This window comes from Histoplasma capsulatum, genomic scaffold, assembly GCF_000149585.1.
Source record: "Histoplasma capsulatum NAm1 scaffold_6 genomic scaffold, whole genome shotgun sequence".
NCBI lineage: Eukaryota > Fungi > Ascomycota > Eurotiomycetes > Onygenales > Ajellomycetaceae > Histoplasma > Histoplasma mississippiense.
This window is the reverse complement of record NW_001813977.1, coordinates 622488-649708: the sequence shown is the minus strand read 5'-3', so window position 1 is coordinate 649708 and position 27221 is coordinate 622488. Positions and strand designations below refer to the sequence as shown.

Below are 27221 nucleotides of genomic sequence, written 5' to 3'. Positions count from 1 at the left end.
TCTCTCCCGGATTTGTCCTACCAGACCAATTGATTGCCAAATCTGTCCCCTCCCCTTTTCACCTCTGATCAACAACCATATGGTCACCTAGCTTCCGAGGAAACCCCCTCCCCACCCTCTCTCTTTCCCACAAACGACGATGCCTACGCGCACTCGACATTCTCTTACTGCTACGACTCAAGTTGCTGAGCCTGAGGAAGAATCGAGTGGCCTCCGTCGCCTAAGGTTTAACGAGACGCTCTCATGGCGGGCTGGTCGAGCGATTCCGGTTGCAGACTTGTTGGAGAGGCTGGAATCGCTCGCGCTTGAACTGCGACAACTAGACCAGGAAGAGACGGATAAGGACTCGCTGAAAAAGGTATCCCAGGAGCTGGCAAGCGGGCATTTGCTAGGGCACCGAGATAAGGGTGTGCGCGCATGGACGACTTGTTGCGTCGTGGACATTTTGCGCCTCTGCGCGCCAAATGCCCCCTTTACGGGTAATCAGCTAAAGGTATGAAAATGCGGGTTTGGACTGATACTTATTGAATGGGTTCTGAGGGAGGGGAAAAATTCTGACATAGCCATTTGCCATAGGATATATTTACCACCATCGTCACCTCGATAATTCCTGCCCTCGCAGATCCCTCCAATGCATATAATGAACAGCACGTATACGTTCTTTCGTCCCTTGCAGATGTCAAAAGTATCGTGCTTTTGACAGATCTGGATGCGCCTGATACCCTGATTCTCCCGCTGTTTTCGTCATGCTTCGATATCGTATCCGGCTCATCAAAATCATCCACGGGCGAGGAACTAGCAAAGAATGTGGAATATGACATGACACGGCTTCTGGTACCTATTATTGATGAATCGTCAGTACTTGCGCCGGAAATCATTGATGTTATTATCGCACAATTCCTGCGCGTTGATCCGCGGATCGTCGAGCACACTTCCAGCAGCAAAAGCAAGAAACACGGTGCGCATGTGGATGCAAAACAAGGGACATTACTCCTGAAAGAATACCCCCCTGCTTATAACATGGCTAAGGCCATATGCAGCGCTTGTCCTGAAAAGATGACGAGCTATGTGAGCCAATATTTCAACAACGTGATTGTAGATGCTTCAGGTTCTACGGAGACGAATGGGCTACCGAAGGTGCATCATCGTGCAGGCATTGATGATTCCGACGACGAGGCAGAAAATATTAAAGAGCTAAGCAAGGCGCATCGTCTTATACGAGAGGTGTGGCGTGCTTGTCCGGATGTGCTTCAAAATGTGATCCCACAACTAGAAGCGGAATTGTCCGCAGAATCTGTATCATTACGACTTCTCGCCACGCAAACAATCGGCGATGTCACAGCTGGCATCGGTGTCGCGGGCCCTCCAACGCCGCCGCCCATGGATCCAGCTGCCTATCCGCCAGCAACATTGACAGGCGAATCTCAAATCACGCAACCGAATGCTCTACTCCTACCACTCGCTCCTAAACCCTTTTCGCAAGCCCATTCCACCGCGTACCAAAGCTTTCTTAGTCGACGCCAGGATAAATCTGCATCTGTACGGGCTGCTTGGGCTACGGGGATCGGTCGAATCATACTAACGTCCGCTGGTGGCTCTGGGCTCAGCACCAATGAAGAGCAAGATTTGGTTAAAAGTCTAGCAAAAATGCTTGGAGATGCGGATGAAAAGGTCAGGATTGCTGCAGTTGAAGTCATCGGGACATTTGGTTTCTCAGACACTGTCAAAAAACTTGGTATCAGTGGTGGAATTTCTGATCAAGATTCTGTTCTTTCCATTTTGGCTGAGCGTGTTAAGGATCGAAAACGCACTGTCCGTGAGCAGGCCATGAAAATACTAGCACGTATATGGGGGGTCGCATCTGGTGAAATCGAGGCGAATAATGAGCAAGTTGCAATGGTTCTAAAGGACATTCCCTCTCGAATTATCGACGCTTATTACACGAATAATCTTGATATTCAACTTCTCCTTGACCATGTAATATTCGAAATTCTTCTACCACTGAATTATCCTCCCCTAAAGTCAAAACCTCTCAAAGGCGATTCGAGTCAGTTGCGAAAATTGAAAAACTCAACCCGGGAAGCTGAGGGTTATACTGAGGCTGATATTGAAATGATACGTGTTCGACGAATTCTTACACTGGTTAAGGGTCTAGACGAACGGGCAAAAAAGGTATTCTTCGCCTTGCAAGCTCGTCAATTAAGCATGAGGACATTTATGACTTTCTACTTGACCGCCTGTGAGGACTACAATGTAAGTGTTAGGGTACCCCGGTATTGGTACGATGATATAAGTTCTAACAATCACTTCAGGGCGGTGTGATGGACAATGATGAGGAAATTACCAAGTCGAAATTATCTAAAGTCATTGATAACCTGGCCAAAATGCTTCCAGACCAAGCCAAAGCTTCGGCGGACCTTTGGAAATTTGCAAAAATGCATGACAGGCGCAACTACCAGCTTATTCGGTTCGCTATGGCTGTCGTGAGTGATTACCGAACCGTAACAAAGGCCATCAGGGAATTATCCAAGCGGATCACAGCAAACACCTCTGCTTCTACGAGTTTGCTCGAGACATTAACTCCGTTGGTTTACCGAAGCAGCTCCCTAATCTTCAACCGAAGTCATATCCCTGCGATTATGGACTTGTCAAGAAGTGACGAATTCGGGCTTGCGAATACCGCACATGAAATACTCAGAGAAACTTCATCCCAAAACCCGGAAGTTCTCGAAGCGCATGTCCAAGATATGTGCAAAGACCTGGAATCTCATGCGCCAAGCGCGAAGCAATCAGATGAGGCGGGCGTTGAGGAGGTATTAAAAGCTTGCGCCGGGTTCGCGAAGAAGCTACCTACTAAACTTCCCACGGAGCGCAAATTTTTAATTGCTCTTACCAATTACGCCCAATACAGCTCGTCGCCCAAAGCGGCGAAACATGCCGTCTCGATTATCATGGCCACATCGGATAAGAAGCAGATGTATGCGAAAGACCTAATAAAGAAGTCAGTCCAGAACTGCACATACGACTCACCACACTTTCTATCCAAACTTGCAACGATATCCCAAATCAATCTTCTTGCTCCAGAGATTGCAGATGAAAAAAGTGATGCGATCATCTCTATCGCTACGAATGATATACTATTCAATAATCGGTCATCAAAACCGTCCGCTGAGTACACGTGGTCTGATGAGATAGATGATGAGACGTCTGCTAAGGAATGGGCCCTTAAGATCCTCGTGAACAGAGTCCGTGCCAAGCAACGCATAGAAGATGAACAGACTTTCCGTTCTTGTGCTGAACCTGTTTACAAAATCCTCAATACCCTTGTTGCCAACAACGGAGAACTTTCTGAGAAACACAATTCTCCAGCAACTCAAAAGCCAAGACTTCGTTTACTTGCCGCAAAACTTATCATCAAACTTAGTAGCGCTCACTCAATCTGCGAAAAGATGCTGACCCCGACGGATTTCAATGTTGTCGCCCTGGTTGCGCAGGATCAATTGGAGCCCGTGAGGTCGAGTTTTATTGGACAGCTAAAGAAGAAACTTACGCAAACGACGCACTTGGGTACAAGATGGTATGCTGTTGCCTTCCTCCTGGCGTTTGAACCAAATAAAAACCTCAAGGAGAGCACACTTACCTGGCTACGATCTCGAACACATTTCTTTACCCGCCTGTCGCAAAACAATGACAAGGGATCAGACCAGCAAACAGTCATGGAATCACTGGTTGCACGTCTTCTTTCCCTTCTAGCATACCATCCTGATTACCCCCCTGAATCATCTGATGAGTCTACTAAAGTGGATGACCTCGCGGATTTTGCTCGATACATACTTTTCTACCTTTCTGCAGTTGCCAACGAAAACAACCTTTCCCTTATTTTCCACATCATACAACGAGTTAAGCAAGTTCGAGACGCCATCACCGGCTCAGCATCGATGTCCACTCGCCTGTATACTCTCTCAGACCTTGCGCAGGCGACCACCCGTCGCTTCGCAGAATTATACTCCCAACAGCATAAAATCGGTGGCGGTGGTGGCAGTGGAGCAGCCAATATTCTCCAAACTTATCCTGGCAAAATGCGGCTCCCAAGTTCACTCTTTACAACTATACCGATCCACAGAGAAGCAGTTTCTATTGCAGAGAAAAATTACTTAGCAGAGGAGGTTGACGATAAGCTCGACCGCATTGTCCGATTGTTCATGAAGCCAAGAACCCAGTCAGTGTCTAACGTGCAGAGTCAAGCACGAAAACGGAAGGCAGATTTACCATCTATGGACAAGACTAGTGGATTAAAAAGGGAGCGCAGAGATAAGAAACAGAAGGCTCTCCCAATTCGGAAAACTTCAATTTCAGAAACGGGTGTAAAGCCTGCCAAGCGGAGGAAGACGAGCGACGAAGATGATTGGGATGGTGGCGGAAGGCCAGGTGAGACGGAATCAAATGCCCGCCGTAGAAGCGGTCGGGAAATCAAAACCCATGTTTCCTACGCTGAAAGGGATAGTGATGAGGACGATATGAAAATGGCGGAGTCGGAAGAGGAAGACAGTAGCGCTGAATCAGAGAACGAGGGTAGTGGTCGGAAGGAATCACCCAAAGCAGAAGAGGAACCAGAAGACAAAGTGACTGAAGACGAAGAGGAAGGTTGGGACAACGCTACCCCTGATTCCTTTTCTGGCAACCAAGACGAATCAATGGAAGATGTCCAGATATCTTCCCCGGCCCCACAGCCGAAATCTAAGCGCCAAATGCCTATGAGAAAACAACGGCAGCAAGCCGAATCTTCTTCGCCTGTTACTATTACTCAAGGCCAGGGCAGAGGTAGGGGCAGACCTCCGGGTAAGAACCGGTCAAGGAATACGCGGGGAGAAGCAGGATCACCAGAGCAGAAACACTCCGCTACCGCTACTACTGAAGCGGAACCGGCGAGAAGGTCAACGCGGCGGGCGCGTTGATGATGTTCATATTTCTGATGTGTTATGGTTTCTTTGCGTTGATCTATCTATCCATATAAATTTTTCATTGCTGCTGCTGTTGCTGCTTCATTTAGATATTTCATTTCTTTTAATTTAACTCTCCCCCTTATGTTTTTGAGTGCCATGTTCGATTTTTTTTCTCCCCACCTGTCAATAGCTGCATATCAAATGTTAAATTGTCCGTAAACATGCTTAGTTTTTTGTTCCACGCACTCATCTGATGTGATTCACTGTTTGTTGATTCTCTCACTCCCCTTTCGTTTCTTTTCTTCGATATCACCCACTCGATCTGGCCGGCGTTGTTCTCATGCAATGTATATTCCCTCTCCAACTTGTGACTTATTTTCTCAAAATGTCTGTTGTCAACTACTTCACCAACTTCACCAATTCACCAACTACTACTAGGTTGTTATTTAGCTGACGCAAATAACGCAATACACAATTTGCTTTCCCCCCCTATTTTATTCCCTCGATATTTCGAGGCCTCTTTTCCGCTCGCCTACTATGTTTGGTCAAAAATAGATGCCAACTATACATACATATACATATATATATATATATATATAGAGGAAAAGAGAAATACATAGGTAGGTAGATACAATATCTCCTCTCTCATCGAATTAAAATAAAACAGGCACAAGGGGGAGGGTGATGCTCGGAGGAATGTATGTGTATCTATCGATATTCGTTTACTTTTTATAACTGGACGGCTAGGGAAATAGCAGCAGAAATGAATTGGAGAAGGTTTTTTTTTTTTTTTTTTAAAAAAAGGCAAAACACTCCTCCATACAACATACAAGACGGTAAACGTATTTAATGACGATGGCTAACGATAAAATGGTGATAATGGGAATAATGATAATGATAATGACATGAAAAGGTAAAATAAATAAAGATAGAGAAAGAAGAGAACGATCTAAATAAAGGGGCGGAGGGGAAATTGAAAAATGGAAATGGAAATGAGCATGGAAACGAAAATGGCAAGTTTTCACCCGATCCCATTATTTGCCCAAGTGAACTCCTGGGTTTCAATCAAATCAACTCTTCTTCTCTTTCCCACACACACGCGTGAGCGCAAGGCGAGAACTGGAGATCGTCAGCACTTTTTTCTTCCTCTTTACGTCCATATATCACTCAAAAAAAATTCATACTAAACAGTTCCATCTTCCCGCAAAGTAAAAAAAAAATTAACTGATTAAATCGAAAACTACGAGGAAGCATCGGCGGAAGCAGCAGCAGCGTCTGGAGGAGAGGCAGCGGCATTTTCTCTAGAGTCACCACCATGCCCTGTACCCTCCTTCGTAGACCCTCCTTTACCACCACCGCGGGAAGAAGTGGACGCACGACCCGCCGCCGCCACCGCCTTCGCGTGCCTTTCCTCCACCCTCTCCTTATGCTGCCGATTCTTCAAATGTACCTCGAAATTATCCACCGTCATCGCCGGGCCGGGAGTGTATAGCTTCCCGGGGCAATCGTGGCAGCGGATGCGCGGGAAGTATTTATATGTCAGCTTCTGGCCCGCGTGGGTTGTTGCGGCGTTGGCAAGCGGGAGGCCAGTGTGTGGGTCTACAGCGGTATAGCGCATGGTGCCTTCGAAGGAGTCACGTGGGTAGGAGCGTTTGAGGTTATTTAGGGCCGCGGACGAGCCAGGATGGGGGTGAAGGCCTGGATATGGGAGGTTAGTGGAGGGGAGTGGTTTCTTGTTAAGGTTAATGGGGGGGTTGGGTGCTGGAGACAGCTACGTACGCCTGGTACTCCTGGTTGCGGGGGTAGAGGTGCATCGATTACACCCGTTCAGTTGGGATGCGGTAGGTCGTTTTGGTGGTGTGGGTTGGGGAGTCAGGGATTGCGGCGGGCCCATGGAGCTACGGGTACCAGTTGCGGTTGCGGTTGCGGTTGCGGTTGCGGTTGCGGTCGTTGTCGTGGTCGTCTGGGTTACACTCTTCGTGTCAGTGGATGGCGTGGATCCCCTTGCGGCTATAGGTTTATTCGTCTTATTGCTCTTCATGTCCTTTAAGAATTGGCGGAATTTGTCCCTGTTAATCTTCAATTTCACAATGAGTTTGTCAGGCACGTCGGAGCTCTCGTCCCTGTAGTCGCGATGCCGGGCTGCGGCTCTCGGTTCTAGGCTCGTGACTTCAGGGGTTGCGGATCGAATAAGATTGGCGCGCATAGCAGCCTGCGCAACTGACGCAGCGCCTCTCATGCCTCTGGTCCTAGCGGTTCCTTGGGCGAGGTGTGATATCGCGGGTGAGCCCGCAGACGATTCGTCGCTCTCAGAATCGTCAGATTCATCACCTCCATCCCGCTGGCCAGCAACAGCACGTCGACTCCGATTGGTACGAGAGCGCTTGAACAAGCGGCTTTCTTCTATTGAGGATGCTGCACCAGGTATAACAGAAGAGACAACAAGCGTGCGGATGGTGCGTTGGCGGTCTTTGAGATCAGGCAGAGCAGGGCCACCACGTCGATTGACTGAGCGTTTTTGCCGTCGTTGTTCTCGAGAAATGGAGACTTCTGTACGCTCAAGCTCGGCTTCGTTGAGCTCATAAAGGTAGGGTGTGTAGTCCTTGGCGGATTGGAAGGGGCGGAATGGTGAGGGGAGGGGGGATGGTTGAAAGGATGCTTTGAGATCCGGATCTTCGATCGGTCGGCCGTCGAAGGGGTGTGAGAGAATGTATAAGCTTTTGGTGAAGAGTTGAACTTGCTCTCTGATAGAGTGGGCAATAGCAGTAGTAAATTCTCCCGGAAGGGAGAGATCCTTCGTCATTTGAACTGCAAACTCCTCGGGAGAATTAAGTAGATTGTTGATTTCCCATTCGAATTGGTCGACCAGCGTATGCTGGCCGAGGGTGATGTTAAGTTTGACTAGGATGCGCATCTCATCATTTTTATAGGCGTGATAAGGTAGATGAGGGTCTAAATTTTCTTCCTCCATGAACACCTGAGGATAGAAATCCGCTAGCTGATCTTGGATGCTTTGGGAAATCTGACGCACCAGTGGCCCGCAAGATTCCAGAGGGAGACGCAAATCTTCAACCAGCTTCTCTGCAAACACATCTGGCGAGGTGACTCGATCATGAAGATTCCAAGTGAAGGTATCCCGAAGTTTAATCTTATCCCAATCAATGTCCAGGCGGATGGGAACCAAATCCTCGAGTTGTTCTGCCTGCGTGAGCATGTCATCTCGTGAGATGCGAATGTCCTTAGATTTCCGTCCGCCCGGTCGCCGTCGATTGGAAGGATATAGAAGTTGAGGATGTTGAGACTTGAGATCCGTCCGTGGGTTTCCGTAGCCTTCATATCCGTATCCGAATATTGCTCCGGGATTCATCCGACGCTCATGCTGTAAAGACAGGTAGTAATCCCTTTCAGCGCGCTTCTGTTTGAGGAGCTCCTGATGCGGATTCTTCCAGGCCATAAGCGCAGAGTGGTGGAATTCTCGATTGACATATTGTTCGAGCAATATTTTATCTACAGGAGTTTCGCGGGGGCGGACAGGAAGGAGCGAGGATGGAGGTGGAGGGGATGTAGAACGTATTATCGAACCCGATCGAGATCGTTTTCGACCGAGTGTGTCGCCATTTGCCTTTGGGGTTGTAGAGTTTGGTGATTGCGGGCGGCTGGGAGAATTTGGAGGTGACCTTTCGGGCGCATCTGTATCAATTGTCACGGAAAGCTCAGTCGCCCGTTGTTCATCCTGCATCTCTTCTCCCGCTGAAGCTGCTAAGGCGGAGCCATTAACGACTTGCCCATTCGAAGTCGTGTTCACTGTGGGTGTACCTTCCACATAAGCCAATATATCACCATGTTCCATTGGGTCAGTCGCATCTTGAGGAGGGTTATTATGGAGTTCTGTTTCTTGTATGGGGGTATCGATAGCCTGGTTATCTGGAGAAGGCATTTTCGAGGAAAATGGGGTTCCGTCGTGCAAAGGGAAATAGATGGGGGGTTATGATGCAGCACGTGTCTGTACACCACCGAAGTTAAACAGATCCGCAAACTGGATTGGGCAAAAACTATTGACGCATCATCTGCGAAAGTCTCACGAAGACGAGGGGACCTAAGATGATAATGGTTAGAAATGCATTAATCCTTGCATCGAGAGCTATGCCACTGGGAAACCCGAAGGATTTGACGCGAGGGAATCCGGGTTATATATTGGGGAATGAAAAATAGGGAGGCAAGAGTTGCGACGCCATTGAACCGATTTCCCGACCTAGGGCTGAGGGAGCGAGAAAGAAGTACAGCAGCAGAGACAATAAATAATGGGATAAGAATACACGGCAAATGACAAAAAGTGGGATTGGCGCGGGGGGAAAACGTACCAGCGATGGCCGGGAGCCGTTGTATGGGATGAAGTATCACCGTGCAATGGTCGGGCAGGCCCATGGGCGAGTCAAGAGGCGCAGCTTGTATTGCGGGAGAAACCTTAACGAAAGCCCCTGAACTTCGTGTGTTTCGAGCCCGGAACCGGACTGGTTTTTGCGCCGGGGTCCTTTGCTGCTGGGAATCGCGCTGCTCTGCTCACCGTTGCTTGCTTCTGCCCTGGTCAGGTCGTCTGCGTCTGCGCATCTTTGTCGCCGCGGTTGGGGCTGAGGCTGACAACGAGGAACGGACAGGACAACGCAGGCACGGCTGACTCAGCAGCATCGGGCCGGATGTTTTATACTCCGGGTCAAGGGGAAGTCTGTGAAATGGAGTGGAAACTGACGGTGATTGATCATTACGGAAATGTATGGCCTCAAAGCTACTTTCGCACGGATCATGGATTCTACCGTAGATATCTGCCTATATCCCATGGGATTGAAGTGACTCAATCATGTGATTCGATATAAAGACGTATAGATAAAGGATGAGCGAGTATCAAAATGCGGAGATACGAAATCAAAACAGGAAGGAAAAAAGAAGAAGAAGAAGAAGAAGAAGAAGAAGAAGAAGGTAAATACAGCTACATAACTCAGAATAGCTCAGCATCCGCAACCACTGCCCGGTGATCTGAGTTGAGCACGCCATCATCAAATTTGTTAGGCACCACAGCATACCCTTCGATAGACCAAGACCATGCCGGATTCGCACCGCGTTTGGGCCCGAATAGAACGTAATCGATTCTCTTCGGACCCTCGTCCTCGTAGCCAAAGCCGGTATAGGTATTTTCACTTCCATACCTTAGTGCAGTATCAACCTGCTTCTGGGCATCCACAAACTGCGAATCAACCGCAGTGAGCACGCGATAGGCTTCCTGATCCTCCTCGCTGTTGAAATCCCCCGCCAGGAAAATACCATTGATATTTCTGCTGGCCAGCCTGTTTTTGGTGAGATACAGGTTGGCCATTGTGAGGATCAACTTTGCCGCTTCATATCTGGACTTGGACCCTTGGTCGTCAAGATGCGTGCTCATGCCCAGCACCCGCTTCCGGCTCACGAGATGCTTGAAAACGCCAATTGTGACAATGCGGATGGAGGAGGCGTCCCAGCCCCTGGATGGGACTGAAGGGGTTTCCGAGAGCCAGACCGTCTTGGACTCTTCGAGCTCCCAGACGGCGGGGCGGTAGAAGATCGGGGAGTATTCCCCTGCCTGCTTGCCGTCGTCCCGTCCAACACCGATATATGCCCATTCAGTAGTCGCACCTGTGCTGGTGCTGGTGCTGGGATTGAGACCTGAGAGGATGTCATTCAATTGGACGTGAAGCACCTCCTGCAAGCAGATGAATGTCTCCGGATTATGACAGGAATGATAATGGAGCTCATTTAGTAGGCGTTGCTTTCGGTCTTTCCAGGGTTTCTCCCCTCTGAAAGGTGCCGACGTGGCATAGCGGATATTATGAGTGAGGATGCGAATGGGCAATGGGCGGTCAACTTTCATGTTTCGCGTTCGAAATATGTCAACCTCGAGTACTTTAAAGTCAACCAGTTAACTAACTGCTCGTATTTGTTAACAGCCACGAGAGAAGGTAGTAAATTTTCGACCCCTTAGTATCCGTAGTATCCGTCTATGGTCAGCATCAACAGACAGCCGTAGGATATGGACAGAGGACAACAGCCAGCCCGCACCATCATCATCATCATCATCATCATCATCATCAACCTTGGAAGGTTCTCACGACCAGACCTCGTGATGTCGCCGTTCCTTTCTCCGCAGGTGCCAAGAGATGTTATGTCATGTGATCTAGTTTGAAGAGTCCTAGTGGTTGTATCTTTTATCCACAGCAGCAAATGATGAAATGATGAAATGCAATCCTTTCAATTCCGGAGTGTATACGCTGAAGATACACATGGACCTCAAAAAAAAAAAAAAAAAAACAATTCTGGTCTTCACGGTGGGTGGAGTTATGGGCGATTTTTGACACACCTACAATGTACGGAGTATGTAAGTTGACATCAACCCTGTAACTTACGAACTAAGCGACGTATTGTATTGACCCGGTATTGGTTGCTTGGCCTCGAAGCTCCTGCAAATCCCCACTCAGCAGGTTCCCCACCACGCCGCCCCTCGCCCCTCACTCACCTTCCACTACAAATCCCATAGGAAGAGCAACAATTGTCTCCTCTCTCTGGTATACACGCACGCGAGCTGCTACTTTGCACTCTATTATCGCCTCCTTATATATATCCCGACTTCGGTTCATTCCTCGCATTTGCTGCGAAGGACACTTGTTTTTCAATGGCCGAGTCTACGGAGATTGGTGAGTTATACTATCTAAGTTGTTCGACCACGATCTTCCTATTTCTTCTGTACACACACAAAACACTGGAGGGAGGGCAATCAATTGTCCGCGCTGCTTGACGGAGTATTCGTATTATTACCGTTGTTATTATTATATATAAATATTATCGTTCGACTTGCTGTGCTATCCTGCTTGGGTGTTCTAATCTATATTTCTGCTTTCAGTTTTTGTGTGCTTCTGAAAATTATATTGAGATGACTGACATCCCCCTTTTTGCGGATAGACTATACCCTCAATAACCCGGATACTTTGACAAAGTATAAAACTGCCGCGCAGATCTCACATAAAGTCCTCGAGACCGTTACAGGTGCTGTCTCTCTTCCCCTTGATTCTCCTGCCTGTGTTTCCGCTTTCATCCCATGCTTCTCGAAGATCTTCGGAACAAAGGAAGCGGGACAGGAAGAAATGAAGGGAAATGAGAAAAAAAAAAAAAAAAAAAAAATTTATCGCGAAGAACTCGCCTTTCCAATTCCCTCAAATGGACCACTCGTATAAAGCTCACCAGAAGCTGACTCTGCGGCAAATTAGGATGGTGTGTCGAGGGTGCGAAGGTGATCGAGATATGTGAGAAGGGTGATAAGCTTCTGGACGAGGAAGTTGCCAAGGTCTACAAGGGCAAGAAAGTCCCCAAGGGTATGTGGACATAGTATTATTCGCGCTGCTTCAATCCGGTCTTTGTATACATGTCGCCTCCCTTCGTCCAAAAAAAAAAAAAAAAATAACAAATTCGCCGTCCGCATATTTTTTTTCTTTGTTGCTTCTGCAGGCATTTCCCACCCAACCACCGTCTCCCCAAGCTCGTTCGTCACTCCATATACCCCATTGGTGTCGGATGCGGAGGAGGCTGCCACGACGCTCAAGGCCAATGAGGTCGTCAAGATCCAGCTCGGTGCGCAGATCGACGGGTTTGGCACCATCGTGTGCGACACCATTATTGTGGGCAGTGATGGAAACGTCACGGGCCGCGAGGCCGATTTGCTCCTGGCGACATACTACGCGAACGAATTGCTCCTGAGACTCATGATCCCCCCGGGCCTCCTTGCAAGCGGCTCTGACGAGGAGAAAAAGCAAGCGGCGGCCGCGAAGCCGCCCACGCAATCTGCCATTTCGGCGCTTTTGGAGAAAGTTGCTAAGTCGTACGGTTGCACTTTGGTGGAGAACACGACTAGCTGGCTGTTCGAGCATAATGAGATCGAGGGGAAGAAGAAGATTATCGTTGCTCCCGGTGCGGGGATTAAGGGGGAGGGGTCTGTAGAGGTAGGTGAGGCATGGGGTGTCGAAGTGGGTCTTAGTCTCGGGTCTGGGAAGGTAAAGAATTTGGAGTGCAGACCTACTCTGCACCGCCGTACCACGACTACGTATATCTTGAAGAGGCCGAGCTCGAGACAGACGCTCTCGGAAATCGTGAGGCGGTTTGGAACATTCCCGTTCAGTCTTCGCCAGCTAGAGGATGAGAAGGCTGGGAAGGTCGGTGTTGTTGAGTGTGTTCGCGGTGGGGTGGTTCGACAGTACGATCCTGCTGGAGAAGCTGATGGCTCGCCAGTGTCCAGATTATTAACCACTGTTGGTATGTGTAACATATTTGCGTTTTTCCCCCTTAAATGTGCAATCCCATTTTTCACTCCGCGAGAGGGAATTGAGGTATTCCGGGGTTTGTTTACTAATATATTCCATTTCGTTTCTCTCCGTTTCCATTTTTTACAGTGATTACCAAGAATGGATTGTCGAGGTTGGCAGCTCCTCCGCCTCTTGACTTGAGCAAGGTCCAGTCGGACAAGAAGATTACGGACGAAGAGATTTTGAAGATCCTCGAGAGGCCACTGGCAAGATCCACGGGAACGAAGAAGAATAAGAAGAAGAAGAAGAAGTCTGCGAAGAAGGCTACCGCGGCCGCGGCTGAGGAGGAGGACGAGGAGGAATCTAGCGAGGAGGAGTAAACGCAAGCGTGCTTTTTCTTTCTTTTGCCTTGCTGCTAATCCACGAATACGGCTGGGAATCAAGCTTGCCTCTCGGAGCGAGTTACTTTGTGTTTGTGCTTGAGAGGGGTTTCTTTCTTCCTTTCTTTTTTTTTTCCTCCTTGCTGACGAGGCAGTCTGAGGCACAAGGGAAAGGTGTTATTTTGTTTCGCGGGAATTGTGTGTGTCCAGCAGAAGGAAGTTCATGGGGAAAACAATCGCTGTTCTCTCTTCCCTTATATACATATGTGGCCCAAATGGACGGGTTGAGTCCATAGGACCAGGCAGGCAATAGGAGAATGAAGTTTACTTGCTTACTATTCTACCTCGTATGGGTGGTTTTTTCTTTCTTTTTCGTTAGATGGATATATCTCTTTCTTTCTTTTTTTAATCTCTTTCTCTCTTTTTTTGTGGCTTACACATCTTCTCATGAAGTTGTTATGTGACGTCTTTGGTTGGCCCTGTGTGGAAGGGCGAGCTGGATTAGACAGCAAAAGAATATCGAAATACGTGAAAAGAAGGATGGAAGAGACTAGATATAACACACCCGTTCAGCTGACGCATCTATGCATATATACGAATGAAAATGGTTACAGTACTTCCCCGCGTCACTGGTGAAAGAAGGCGTTGGTGGGAGAAATTCAATGGACGAGTCTTCACCTCCCTTCACCCGGGCCCATCGCAGTCTTTGTTGCTGAAGTTGAAGTGAATGGGGGCAACCCCTCTCTCCCTTGTGTTTGTAGTGTTGTAGTTGTATTGACCCTAACCGTGACCCCTCTCCCGTCCCCGGATTGTGTTGCTCTGCCAGTGACTGTGTTGTGTTGTTGGGCCGTGGGAGTTGCCGTCGTGTCGTCCAACCCCTTTAGGCTCTTGGAAATCTCCCTCCCTTTTTCGCTCTGCCCTCCGTCCTTCTGCATCAAGAGATCCAACAACTTCAACTTCCAACTTCAACGCTTCATCTTCTCTCCCTTTCTCAATCTGTGTCCCTTGTTCGATTCTCTTCTCTTCTCCAGATATCTTCAATCATCAATCTCCTCTCCCTGTCAACTTGTCTCCCGTTCCTCTGTTTCTGCAGACGTCCCTGAGCAGCAGTTAGTTTTCGCGCCTTGCTCCCCCTTCAGCTTGTCCTCCGCAGCTTCAAGTCCTCCTCAATCAATCAAGATATCTCGTGTCTGCAGTTCTCTTCTCTGACTTTCTCTCTTCTTTTTCTCTCTCGTGTTTCCTTTTCCACCAAAACAAAAAACAAGTCCACACCCTTTGTCGCGCTTACATTAGCCATCCCCCTTTTTTTTCTTTTTTTCCCACACACATCTTGCACCAAAACTCTACGCCGTCCAAGGGTTGCCATCAGAACTTCTCTGCCTACTAGCGTGGTGCCTGTTAAAATATCCCATTTCTTTTGCAGCCTGGGTTTTCATCCTCCGTGAGCTCCTGGCACGAGAGATCCCCCTGTCATCCCACCTTTTGAAGTAACCACCTCTCTCCCTTATCTGTTAGGCGCCACATTGCACGCTTTCTCTGGTTTGCCATCACCATACACTCCTTTCTGGTCTCTTCCTCAAAACCATCGATCATTTAGAAGAAAACCGGGGTACAACTGGATGCATCGGTAATTCCAACTGCCACAGGGATTCTTTTTTTTTGACTTCCCAAGTCTTGTCAAATCTGCATGCACCCTTTTTCACACCCGGAGTTGAGAGCCCCTGACGAAACACTATACCTCCAAGCAGGGCCCCAGAACACCAAAATCCACAAAATAATATAATCCAGCCTCTGTTTCGCGATACGATCTACCGCCACACGGCTTTTCAGGCCCGAAACCAGCAGGTTGTGGTTGACGTGTTTTTTGGTGTTGTCCCGCCGTGGGTATTGTTGGCTGCTCCCTGAGTCCCCGGGCCCCAAACCCCTCGAAAAGTGTGTGGCTTGGCTGTCCAAATCCCGCGTCAACCTTTGGCCTTTCCACCAGCTTGTTCCTTACTGCTTCCTCCCTCTCCCGCCCAACAACCCGCCAGGCGCCCGCTGGCCACTCCACGATCCCCTAGCACCAGGCCATTTTGCTGTGGCTAGCTTAGGGATTTATATTCTGTACGTCCCCCCGCTTTGTTTATTTCTGCGTCCCTGAACTAACTCCAGTTGCGCAGCCCAAAAAGCCTCGTCGCGAGTCGTGCAGTTTTTGGAACAGCAAATAAATGGCTCCTAAAACCCGTTCTTCCCGCGCCCCTTCCCGCAACGCCTCCCGTCCCTCCACTCCTCTAGATACGTTTTCACTATTTCCTTCTTCATCCGTCTCAGAGGCGACAAGGCCTAGGAAACAACGAAAATCTGCCCACAACGCACGTGGCGCTACGGATTTGTCTCAGGAGTCCCTGCTAGGTCAGGAGACAAAAACCGCCTCACCGTATTCAGACCAGCAGCTCACAGGCCAAACAACGACACTATCTGGTGCTCAGTTGCCGCCCTCGCGGTGGGATGAGCCGTGGGTTGAGCCTGAATTACCCCCGCCAACTCCAAGCTACAAATTCGATTCCAAGAAGGGGGAGAAGACTTATCACCTCGCTAGCACTACCCCCTTAGGAGTTCTTCCGTCGATCAGTGTACGTCGACGACTCGGTCTCATGCCTACTGCGAAATCTTCCACCCCGATTCCCGCCAAGAACAACGGCACTAAATCTGCAAAATCAACTCCCACGGGTGACTACAGACCGGGAACTGCCTCGACTTCTGCGGATGAGCCTGGGCCATCAGAAAGCCCATTCATGCAAAGTGGGTTTCCATCCCTTCCGAATGGCGACAAAAGCCTAAGTCCTACACGCTCTACAATGGGGAACAGCAACATAGAACCGGAGATCGCACCCGTTAACGGTCATCCACTTACACCAACTTTACTCTTCACACCTCCTACGTTGAAATATCCACAAGAAATGATCCTAAAAGTTGTTGACATAGCCATTGCTCGTGCGGAGGAGCTTAAGGATATAAAAGTTGCCAACGGCCTAAAACAGATCAGGGATGCTACCGCTAAGGATCAATTTCTTTTCGCTGTTCTGGAGGGTGTACTCAGCAAGGAGGCTGGCCCCCATGAGAAATCACGCTTCCAGACTGTCATGCGAGATGCGGTCAGAAAAGATCGAAGCAAACATTCCACCCATGAACCTATTACGATGACACGTACCCAGTCTTCTACTAGTACTTCGTCATCACTATCCTCCGCAAAATCACTTGATGCCGAAACCTTCGCCCCTGCAATGACTTCCGGTCATGCAGCCAATTCGGCTCCTCACAAACGCAAAGGACGACGAGCGACGGGACCACACGCCAAGGGAAAGAAGCGTTCCGTTCCTGCGAGGTCTCAATCTGTTTTCCCATCCTTAGAAGACGCTGATACTCGAAAACGCAGGAGAATGGACGATCTAGAGTACTCGGACGAAGTTCTTGCAGCTAAGCGTTTGGCGTTGAGAAAGACTTTTAACGATTTTCCTGTCCCAGAAAGCCACATCCGTCCTTCCAGAACCCCTGTCACTATTAAGACTGCTTCTCCCTCACCGCAGCCAGTACCTTCAACCAGTAGCAAAAGATCAAGAGAGATATTTGAGTCCAGTGAAAGTGGAGATGAAGTTGAAGTTGCTCCCGCCATTCCCCAAAAACCTCCCAAGAGAACACGGAAATCGGTAGCGTAAGTGTTTCCATATGTTTTCAACCCCTTTTACCATTTATTAGGGGTTTTTTTTTTTTTTTTTTTTTTTTTTTTTTTAAACAGTTTCTATCTTCATACTAATATACTCCTTCATCTTTCGCCTTCAAAGGCCGCCGGATGAAATCGATAACATTGATTTTTGTCGTCTGTGTAACGGTAGTGGCCAGCTTCTGTGTTGTGACGGATGCATTGACTCGTTCCATTTCGAATGCTTGGCGCCGCCCATGGATCCCAAATCACCACCTGAGGGACAGTGGTTCTGCCCTACTTGTAGGGTAAAGGGGACGTTGGGCCCCTTGATAGAAACGGTGGAGAACATGCCACCGAAGAACTACGAGCTACCACCCGAGATCCGCGAATTTTTCGCGGGAGCGAAAACGGGTGAAGATGGGGCGTACAAAGCAGTCCCCATTCTTCCGAAAGGCGGTAGTCGCACTCGAGGGAATCGCACGGGTCGTCCCGAGGACCGTAACGCCTTATTAAGACTTACTGATGCCAAGGGAAGGCTCATCACCTGCATTAGGTGCGGCCTGACGTCCAACGGGCGTCGGCCAATCATCCAGTGCGACTACTGTCCTTGTTCGTGGCATTTGGATTGTCTCGACCCGCCGCGGTCCAATCCGCCCCCACAGGTGCCCGGGAGCGAGAACCGGGCCCTTCATTGGAAATGCCCGAACCACATCGATCACGACCTGGCTAGCCTAGGTGGCCTCGGGGGGGGACGTTTCGCACAGATTCGTCGCCCGCGCAACCCGAAGTTCATCGACATCGAAATCTTGCCCAGCGACAGCGAGGCGGAGCGCTTCAGCGAGCAAGAGATAGCTGGGGCCGTGTATCGTGTGCCGGAACGCGGCGTAATTATGGATTTCGTCAGTCGCGTTAAACGGTATGTTACCCCTTAAGCCCCATATATAAATACCTCCCCACATTTTTTTCGGGCTCTTCATTTTCATTTTCATTTCTTTCATTCATTCATTTTATGTGTGTGTGTGTGTGTGTGTAAGACTTTGCTGATATGTTTTCTAGCGGTTATGCGGAAGCCCAGGCTCTAGCGGCTATCAAGGCCGCTGCGGCTCGAACCGTCCGGGTTACAGCCACTCCGGTGGCGCCGGGGCGTCTTTCGAACGCTCAGGGTGCGGAGGACACTGTATCCTCCAACGGTTCTACCCAGGAAGCTGTCATGGTTTCAGGGGCTCAGAACTTGGGGAACAATACGGATGCGGATGCAGATGCCGCTTTGTCCCTCTTGGCACCGGCTGAGCGCGACGCTGTTATCGCCCTCGGGGGCATGGCGGCAGTTACTCAGTCGGCTGCGCTCGCGTACCCTGAGCGGGCTGCACAGCTGGTCAACCAGCTCCTTGCGAACGTTCCGGAGAGCGCTCGCAAGGACACTGACGAAATCAATCTTCTCCGGGCCATCCAGGACCTGGCCAATCAACGCATCCAGGCGTTGACCTCGGACTCCGCCACCACTAACTAGTACCGCTTCTCTCGTTCGAGAGGGCCCTCGGGCCCACTCTTTGCTTTAGAAGGTTGGGAATGTTGGCGCGTTAGCATCTTCTTACTAGCTAGTACTCGTTCTCTATTCTACAGTGCATCCGCCACGAGGTGTACGGACGGGATCCTCGGATCATTTGTTTTGAGAACTGAGGAAAGATGGTGGAGGTGAGTTGTTTGCTACTTCTCAGCTAGTACTCGCTCTTTTTTTTATTACAGGATGCACCGGCCACGAGGTGTACGGACGGGGGTCTTCGGATCCTTTTGTCCCGAGAGCTGAGGAAAGTTGGGTAGTTTAGCATCGAGTGATACGGTCTCGATACCCCATGTGTTGAGGTTACAGGTCTTGAAGAGCGTAGCGCGCCACCCTTGATTGACCACCCAAGGGCACTGTGTCTTTGTCTTGATATATGACGGGATATATCCAGAAACATATCCCTCCCAGAATCTCGGTGTTGGTACCTCGCTGTATTTTTATCTTAATTCGTTCCCGTGACTCGCATCTTAATCAATGCCCTCATGCTAGACGCAGTTCGAAACAAAACCTTCTCGCTTCTCCGTACGGGTCCGGTATACGCGGCTATGGTATTGGTGGTGCGGTTCGCTGTAAATTTTGACAGCCTTTTTTTTACCCTTTTTGACAGGGGGAGGGTAAAAAAAGTTTCAAATATCTGTCTCAGCTGCTACCTCGGAGCCCCCGCCAATGCCACTCTTATGACACATCAATTTTATTTGTCTGGCATCCGTGAGCGAACGATAGGCGGCACCGCTTTCGAAGATTTGAGATTCTGTGTTTCCCGGGCCTCATTAAATGATCTACCCGAATTCATGAAGAGATTCCGATGATATCATACGCTGGCTGGCCCTCGCCTTTATTTTATTTTATTTTTTTTCTTTCTTTTGTCGCCGCCGCGCTTCATGACTGAAGATATCATGTTTTTACTTATTGTATTTTCACTTTTTTTTTTTTTTTTTTTCATTGCTCGTGTGGAGCTTATTCCATTGTATAAACTAGATTGAGCAGGGCAGAGCGATTTGTTTTGTTTACTTTTGTTATTTTCGATCTCCTCTTTTCTTTTACATATCAATGCATTGGGTCCGGAGTAAGAAAAGTCGTTTTGTCGACACGGGAGTTTTTTTTTTTTTTTTTTTTTTTTTTTTTTTTTTTTTTTTTTTTTTAATTCATGCCCTTGTTTTATTTACAAAATCAGTGTTTACCTATCCCGTGTGGTGTTTGTGGGAGGACCGGACGGCCTCTTGGGGTTGAGGGGTTTGGAATTCTGTTCATGTAAAGCCTGTGTGCCCTTGTTTCCAGCGGCAACGAGCATCTAAACATGTTTTGAGGGGGGGTTGGGAGTTGGGATGGTTTGATTAATACATTGTTGCCTCCTGTTTCCCGCCTCCTCTTAGATTCGTCCCCCACCCCCTATTATCGCGGTCTCGCTCAACGCTCTTTTCAACCATCCACGAGTCAGCGACTCGTCAGGGGAGATAGATTGTATCTTTGTTTCTGGGGAACATCATCGTCTTCATCATCATCATCATCGTCGTCGTCGTCGTCTTCGTCATGTATACACGTTTTGTGTGACTCCGGAAATGCTTTGCTATTTCATCTGGCCCCTGCTGCTGTTTCTGCTTCTACTTCTACTGTTTGCTTTTAAAAAAGGGGGGGGGGGGGGGGGTCTGCTCTCTTACTACCATTGTTATTTGCTGCTGTTGGCTTTTTTTCTTTTTTTTTTTTTTTCCCTTCTTTTTTAATGTATATTAGCGAACAGGACGCCAGAACGAACCCAGGCGCCGAACCGTGCAACGGAAGAAGGATGAAGAATAGAGAAAACACATCTTTCTATCCGGATACAATCAATCTGCACTCTCTTTTTTTTTTTTTTTTTTTTCTTGCTTATTCGTTCAATAATAAAATAAAGCCTTTGAAAACAGGTGGGGGCCATGAATCCGGGCCGGGCTTTTTTTCAGTGGGGTTTCAAACCTTGAGCGGAGTGAAAGGATATACAAGATAAGTTAGGAGGTTCAAAGTTATTTAGAAAATGGAGTTCTTCCGAGGCCCTGTTCCACTTTTAGAGTTTGATAATGGATGGATTGCAGTAACTTTTCTTTCCTTGCTGGCCGAGGGTTTATTATTTTTTTGTCGGTTTTGCGCTGTATTGTCTGGTCTCTTTGAAAATTTTCTGAGGTCACACGTTTTATTCATCCCCCGTCGCATATTATAACTAACTAGTTACACAACAACAAAACACCCCCACCAAAACGTTTACACGTGGAGGAGGTATGGACAAATCTGCCCTGGAAATTGCCCGAAGAACATGAATATGACCAGTGTGTGTCCCATAGCTTCTTCCGCTTGGTTAGCAATACATACATACTAGTTAGTAGTTAAAACATGGAGTGTATATTTAGGATTATTTTAACTTTGAAACCACTTTTGTTATATATATATACTCGCGGGTGACGGGAGGGAGGGAGAGAGGCCATGCTTCGGCGTCCGATGCGGATGTTAGTAGTTGTCTTGGGAGTTATCTTGTCACCTCGCCACCTTCCTCCTCTCTATTCTGCTGCGGGGCTTCTCAAACCCTTAACCCCTTCTTCTCGGAAAGTATCCGGCTGGTCCGAGATGGTATTTGGAGATGAACGAAGGGTTTAGATGCTTTATTTTTGATTTTGTTTTTTAGTCCGATCGACGCGGAGGAGATGAAGCGACCCGGTACAACAATAATAGGGACATTTTTGATATAGAGTGGAAGGGAGATCGAGAGGAATCATGATGATTATGAGGGAACACATTCATAGAGGATAGAGATAAGGTCGCAAAACATAGCCGGCGTATATATCTATGGAAGGATAGAAAGTTGAAAAGTAAAGCCAGAAAGGGAAAACAGGAATGAAAAACAAGTGGAAACATGACTGGGAAATTTCAAAAGAAGGGAGGACGAAAGTGAGGAAGGAAGTAATAAGCTGGACAAAATCTTTCGAGCCCACTTACAAACTGGATGCAAGATGGAAAATACCGCCAACTAGGAAGGGTAAGTATATGGGAATAAGATAGAACCGAAGCATGAAGCAGGTCAACTTGGTACAAGATGATAGCAAGGTGGAAAACGTAAGAGGAGTATAATAGCTAAATAATGGGAAATTATTTGCCAACCAAAGATGGGGAAATAGCCTGTGAGAGAAGGAGGTATATATGGATAAGTGTATCATTTCACGGATTTTGTTTCCTTATATCTTTTGATTCCTTGCCATTTTCTCTTTTTGTCTCGGTTTAAATAATCGTCTTTGATCCTTGTGATGATTGTGGATATCTTTTCTTTCTTATATTTCTCACGTTGTCATGTCTTAATTTTTGCTGTATTTGTTGGTATTTCAGTCAGATGTTTAAGCATTTGGACAAATCTTCTCTTATTCTTTCTCCCTCTTTCTCATCTTTTCCTGTAGGGGCAGAATGTTAGTTATGCAACGGATATTCCATCCACTTATAGGAACTTTTTGGGCATATTTGCGCGACGCCGTTTGTACACGATATACGAAGCGGCAAGTCCAAGTTGGCACACAACTATCAGGAAGATGAAGAATCCCATTCGGGGCTTGGAGGAGAGTATCTCTGTAAGAATGGGTTTTGTATGGTTAGCTTTGGCGTTTTCTTTTGGGTGGCTCCCGCGGACCGAAAATAAGATGTGAAAGAATATTTCCTTAACGCGACAAAAGACGACAAAAGGACAGGTATATACGCACGATGTGAAGTCGACTGGAGTTGCTCGATCACTCCCGTGTGTGATGTCTTCAAGGCATCCTGCAGCCTGTGCAACTGATTCTTGAGGTCGGAGTCTGTCACGCCCTTCTGCACGGCCTGGAGCATGTTCTCAATGCGCTGCATCCGTTGCTCCATTTGACCCGCCAGATCACGATTCGCAGTTAGTTTTTGCAAGGTGTCCTGGTGACGCTCGTCGACTTTTCTGGATAGTGACTGGATTTCAGTCAGAAGTCGGTCCGCAGTTCCTACTAGCCCTTGCAGACGGTTTTGCAAGTCATTGAGCCGGTTATCAATGCCGTTGCCGCCAGCGCCGGTTGCTTGTTGCTGGATTGGGATTTGGTTGTTGTTGTTGTTGTTATTCGGGATTTGCTGGTTCTCATAAGGGCGATGTTGGTATGGCTGGCCGCCCGGAGCTGTGGTGTCTGGAATGCTCAAGACAAACTTGAAGACTTCGAAAGAATCCGGGTTCTCTGCCGACGCGGCTGTGATTCCAAAATTGTTACCCGGCGGAACAAATACCTGTATAGCTGTTAGTTGAATATAAACAGAGGATAAAAAATGAAGTTCGGGAACCCGCCTTGTCTGTTGAAAAGCAGGGCTTCCCATCAGTCAGAACCTCAAACGTTGATGTTGTTTGTTTGATTTGAATGTGTGAGAGTCGTCCGAGATTCCGATATGAGTAGTCACAATGCCCAAATGCCAGGCCGTCAACATTTGCGCTGTTATAATCTGTGGTGCCGTCATTTAAAAAGCCCCGGACGCTTCCGCCCTAGAAAACAAAGTCGCAGTCAACAAGGCTATTCGCATCAACGGCGAAACGCTGGATCCTGTACGGGTCTCTGGGACCTTCAAGACTTACTCTTCCGTTCGGTACATCAATTACAAGGACGAACCCATCAAACCGGCCAGCAGTGTATACGCTTGCTGTTGAGATTTTGGACAGTCCATCCTTGACGTACCACAGCTGGAGATTTCCGCCTCCCCTCTCCGCGCCGTTGGATCTGAAATCAAAATCGACTATCCATTCGGATCCGTCAAACCTTCCCACCAAAGTTAATATATCCCAAGCTTCCCGGAGTCAAACAAGAAAAGGATATATACTTACGGTTGTTCGGACCACAACGATCCCCGTTTGTTACCAGTATATGGGGGGGTCAAAATCACTCGATCCGACAGCTGGAGGAGCATGGTTAGATACAGCCGTATCAATGCGCTATATTCAGTAAACCCTGTCCAGAATGGAGCTGAATCATACCTTGTGAGGAGTATGCCCCGTCCCAGACAGCTGCCAGCCGGGGATTATATGCTTGTCTGCCGATATCCTAGACACACGTCGCTGTCAGAAAGTGGTTTTGTTTGATATCCAAACAGGGAAACCGGCCTTGGAAGACGGCAGTGTGAACATACTTCCCATTGTGCCCAAAACTTGCTTTTTCCACAATGGAATTTGCCTGCGAAACTGATACAAATGCGCAAGCGAGGGCCAGGAATTTTGTAATACCCCGTGATCGAACCATTGTGGATATACGGTGCAGGATATGGGATATGATATCAGGGATCTCCGTCAATGGCAGACACAATCAATGAGGTTATTATGACAAGAAAGTGCCAAAAACAGGAATTCCAACAGCCCGTATTATCCCTCCCCTTCACGACGACAGAAACCTGAGTTATATATACAGGTTCTATTAGACGTAGCTGGGCAAGCTGTACGGTAACGGCGCAAAATGAAGAAAATCAATGTATGGAGTCAGGTCCGACAGAAACTTCTAATTGGAAGCTGATCTACCATGTGATATTATTCCTCATTGCCGCGTTTAGAGGGATACATTAATTATTCAGTATGTAGTACTTGCTGTAGTGCTCGTCGACAGACAACTATTCCGGCCAGCTTGTCCTTCCACGCTCAGGGGCTTTGTTGTGCACAGCCAAACAGGCCAAACAGGCCAAACATGCCAAGGTACAGCTTCCCCCAGGCAACATCATGTGATCTCGTCCTTTTGCCAAGGTTGCCAAGCAGCAACGAATCAAACACAGCAAACATCCGAGCTTGAAACTCTCCACGAATAGCTTCAACTTCGGCTGGGAGTTGAACGTAGCTCAAGCGGCCAGGTTGAGCACCGAAGTTTTCTGTTCCTGATTCTGTGAATAATCAATCATGTCCTATGGCTAACTTTTACCCCTCGCTGGCGCAATGCGCCATTGTTGCTACCGCGTTCAAGGTCACCCTTTTTCCTGCGTAGTATGTTGAGGCTTCCTTATACTGATCAAAAATACTAAATGAGAAGTTGAATGCCTCAAATAGACGATAATTGAAAAACAAGAAGTTGAGCTAACGGTGAGGTTTTTGTAGTAAGTCCACTGATTTTGAAGTCCACCGTAATTGGCTGGCGATCACCCACTCTCTCCCTGTGGACAAGTGGTACTACGAGGTTTGTGGCTCATCTGCTTTACTGCTATTTGTCTTTATATTGGGATATATGAGACTGACATCTGGATCCCAGAAAACTTCCGAATGGACACTCGACTACCCACCGTTTTTCGGTGTGCTGGAGTGGCTGCTCTCGCAAGTGGCCGTCCTTGTTGATCCGGCGATGCTGAAACTGGACAATCTCAACTATGAGTCCTGGCAGACGGTTTATTTCCAGAGATGCTCTGTCATTGCGCTGGAGTTTGTTCTTGTATATGCACTTCATCGGTGCGTTTCTCTATATATATGTGTGTAGATATATACATATATTCTTTCTTTCTTCCTTTTGAAAAAAGCAATATATGGGAACGGTGAGGCGATTAACTCTGACGCTTCCCGAAATTACACGCACGCGTAGATATATCCAATCGGTGGAAGTTGGGAGCAAACGGCTCGCGCATGCAGCCGCGCTCTCCATCCTCCTATCCCCCGGTCTTCTCATCATCGACCACATCCATTTCCAATACAACGGATTCCTCTACGGGCTTCTGATCCTCTCGCTCGTCCTGGCCCGCAAGCAATCCACCCTCCTCTACAGCGGGATCACATTTGCCATCCTCCTCTGCCTGAAACATATCTACCTCTATCTCTCACTGGCATATTTCGTCTATCTCCTCCGGGTCTACTGCCTGCACCCCAGGTCGCCATCGATCTTCCGTCCCAGATTCGGCAACATTTTCAAGCTGGGCGTCGGGGTGTTGGGCGTCTTTGGCGCTGCGTTTGGACCCTTTTTCTACTGGGGCCAGATGGGCCAGCTGAAGGCCCGCCTGTTTCCGTTCTCGCGTGGGCTGTGCCATGCGTATTGGGCGCCGAATGTATGGGCTATGTACTCGTTCGTGGATCGAGTACTTATTTTAGGTATTTCGTGTTTTTGTTTTTGTTTTATATTGTCCATGCGCCTGGATCACGGAAGGAACCAAGAATCTAACAAACAAACTCCGATCTCATAACCCAGTCGCACCACATCTTGGCCTCAAAGTTGATTCGAGTGCGTTGGGAAGCGTCACCAGGGGGCTTGTGGGAGACACATCCTTCGCCGTGCTCCCCGAAGTGACCAAAGAACACACCTTCACCCTGACCCTCCTCTTCCAACTTGTAAGTAACATGGAAAATGCTAATCTCCCCCACCCCCTATACTGCCCAGAGTACTAACCGCCAGCCCCCCGCAACAGCTCTGCCTCGCCAAGCTCTGGCTCCAGCCAGACTGGGACACCTTCCTCGGCGCCGTGACGCTCTGCGGCTACGCGGCGTTCCTCTTCGGCTGGCACGTGCACGAGAAGGCGATCCTGCTCGTGCTTATCCCCTTCAGCCTGCTGGCGCTCCGGGACCGGCGCTTCTTCAGCGCCTTCCGCCCGCTCGCGGTGGCGGGCCACGTGTCGCTGTTCCCGCTGCTCTTCACGGCCGCCGAGTCCCCGCTCAAGATCGTCTACACGGTGTTCTGGCTGGTGCTGGTGCTGTCTGCGTTCGAGCGGCTGGCGCCGGCGCCGGTGCGGCCGCGCGTGTTCCTGCTGGATCGGTTCTCGATCCTGTACGACAGCGTGGCGATCCCGCTGGTCGTGTACTGCTCGTTTGTGCATGGGGTGGTGTTTGGCGGGGGGCGGTATGAGTTTTTGCCGCTGATGTTTACGAGTTCGTATGCGGCGCTGGGGGTGGTGGGGAGCTGGGTGGGGTTTATGGTTGTTTATTTTACTGCGTAGGGAGGGGGAAATTGGATTGGATTGGGGTTTGCTGGCAATGGGTGATTTTTGAGAGAGGGAGAGGGAGAGAGATTTCCATTTATTTACTTTTATTTATCTTTACTCTTTCATTTGCGCTTATGAAGGGATGATAATTAGAAACAAAACAGCGTGCCCTCTCGCTTTCCTCTTTCTTTCCAGGCAACAGACAACTGCAATTTTGTAGATCCTACCTACCCCTCAAAAAGGCATAATATCCAGCTTCAGCTCCAGCAGCGTGAAATACCCTGATAACTAACAATGGATAATAAAACTGGGCTCCATATATCTGTCTTACTATAAAAGAAACAGTTAATAGGGAAGGAAGCAAGCAAAAAGCGCAATAATGCAAACCTCATGACTGAGGGGTGATTAGGTTCTCTCATCCCCCATTCGTCGGGGGGGGGGGGTGGGGGGGGG

General features: G+C 48.5%; 8 protein-coding genes across 8 annotated transcripts; 4 read left to right on the top strand and 4 right to left on the bottom strand.

Annotated features, from left to right (window-relative positions):
- Window positions 1-139: 139 nt before the first annotated feature.
- Window positions 140-5563, top strand: HCAG_06526 (hypothetical protein; the record flags this gene model as incomplete). Its single annotated transcript, XM_001538871.1, has 4 exons — window positions 140-493; window positions 577-2253; window positions 2313-4821; window positions 5544-5563. 4 exons carry the CDS (start codon window positions 140-142, stop codon window positions 5561-5563), a joined length of 4560 nt encoding a protein of 1519 aa, XP_001538921.1.
- A 620-nt stretch (window positions 5564-6183) lies between these two features.
- Window positions 6184-8880, bottom strand: HCAG_06525 (conserved hypothetical protein; the record flags this gene model as incomplete). Its single annotated transcript, XM_001538870.1, has 2 exons — window positions 6184-6641; window positions 6723-8880. 2 exons carry the CDS (start codon window positions 8878-8880, stop codon window positions 6184-6186), a joined length of 2616 nt encoding a protein of 871 aa, XP_001538920.1.
- Window positions 8881-9936: 1056 nt separating this feature from the next.
- Window positions 9937-10842, bottom strand: HCAG_06524 (conserved hypothetical protein; the record flags this gene model as incomplete). Its single annotated transcript, XM_001538869.1, has 1 exon — window positions 9937-10842. One exon carries the CDS (start codon window positions 10840-10842, stop codon window positions 9937-9939), a length of 906 nt encoding a protein of 301 aa, XP_001538919.1.
- Window positions 10843-11333: 491 nt separating this feature from the next.
- HCAG_06523 (curved DNA-binding protein 42 kDa protein) lies at window positions 11334-13641 on the top strand (the record flags this gene model as incomplete). Its single annotated transcript, XM_001538868.1, has 6 exons — window positions 11334-11342; window positions 11506-11662; window positions 11928-12011; window positions 12233-12337; window positions 12471-13271; window positions 13409-13641. 6 exons carry the CDS (start codon window positions 11334-11336, stop codon window positions 13639-13641), a joined length of 1389 nt encoding a protein of 462 aa, XP_001538918.1.
- Window positions 13642-14421: 780 nt separating this feature from the next.
- Window positions 14422-14938, bottom strand: HCAG_06522 (predicted protein; the record flags this gene model as incomplete). Its single annotated transcript, XM_001538867.1, has 2 exons — window positions 14422-14676; window positions 14930-14938. 2 exons carry the CDS (start codon window positions 14936-14938, stop codon window positions 14422-14424), a joined length of 264 nt encoding a protein of 87 aa, XP_001538917.1.
- A 910-nt stretch (window positions 14939-15848) lies between these two features.
- On the top strand, window positions 15849-18833 carry HCAG_06521 (predicted protein; the record flags this gene model as incomplete). The annotated part of the gene is made up of 3 exons (XM_001538866.1): window positions 15849-17332; window positions 17463-18239; window positions 18380-18833. The coding sequence occupies 3 exons, from the start codon at window positions 15849-15851 to the stop codon at window positions 18831-18833; spliced, it is 2715 nt and encodes a 904-aa protein (XP_001538916.1).
- Window positions 18834-22338: 3505 nt separating this feature from the next.
- On the bottom strand, window positions 22339-24133 carry HCAG_06520 (predicted protein; the record flags this gene model as incomplete). Its single annotated transcript, XM_001538865.1, has 7 exons — window positions 22339-22466; window positions 22598-23135; window positions 23233-23385; window positions 23476-23656; window positions 23722-23792; window positions 23872-23938; window positions 24024-24133. The coding sequence occupies 7 exons, from the start codon at window positions 24131-24133 to the stop codon at window positions 22339-22341; spliced, it is 1248 nt and encodes a 415-aa protein (XP_001538915.1).
- A 648-nt stretch (window positions 24134-24781) lies between these two features.
- On the top strand, window positions 24782-26783 carry HCAG_06519 (hypothetical protein; the record flags this gene model as incomplete). The annotated part of the gene is made up of 6 exons (XM_001538864.1): window positions 24782-24858; window positions 24970-25048; window positions 25121-25314; window positions 25445-25901; window positions 25945-26181; window positions 26259-26783. The coding sequence occupies 6 exons, from the start codon at window positions 24782-24784 to the stop codon at window positions 26781-26783; spliced, it is 1569 nt and encodes a 522-aa protein (XP_001538914.1).
- Between the last annotated feature and the right edge of the window lie 438 nt (window positions 26784-27221).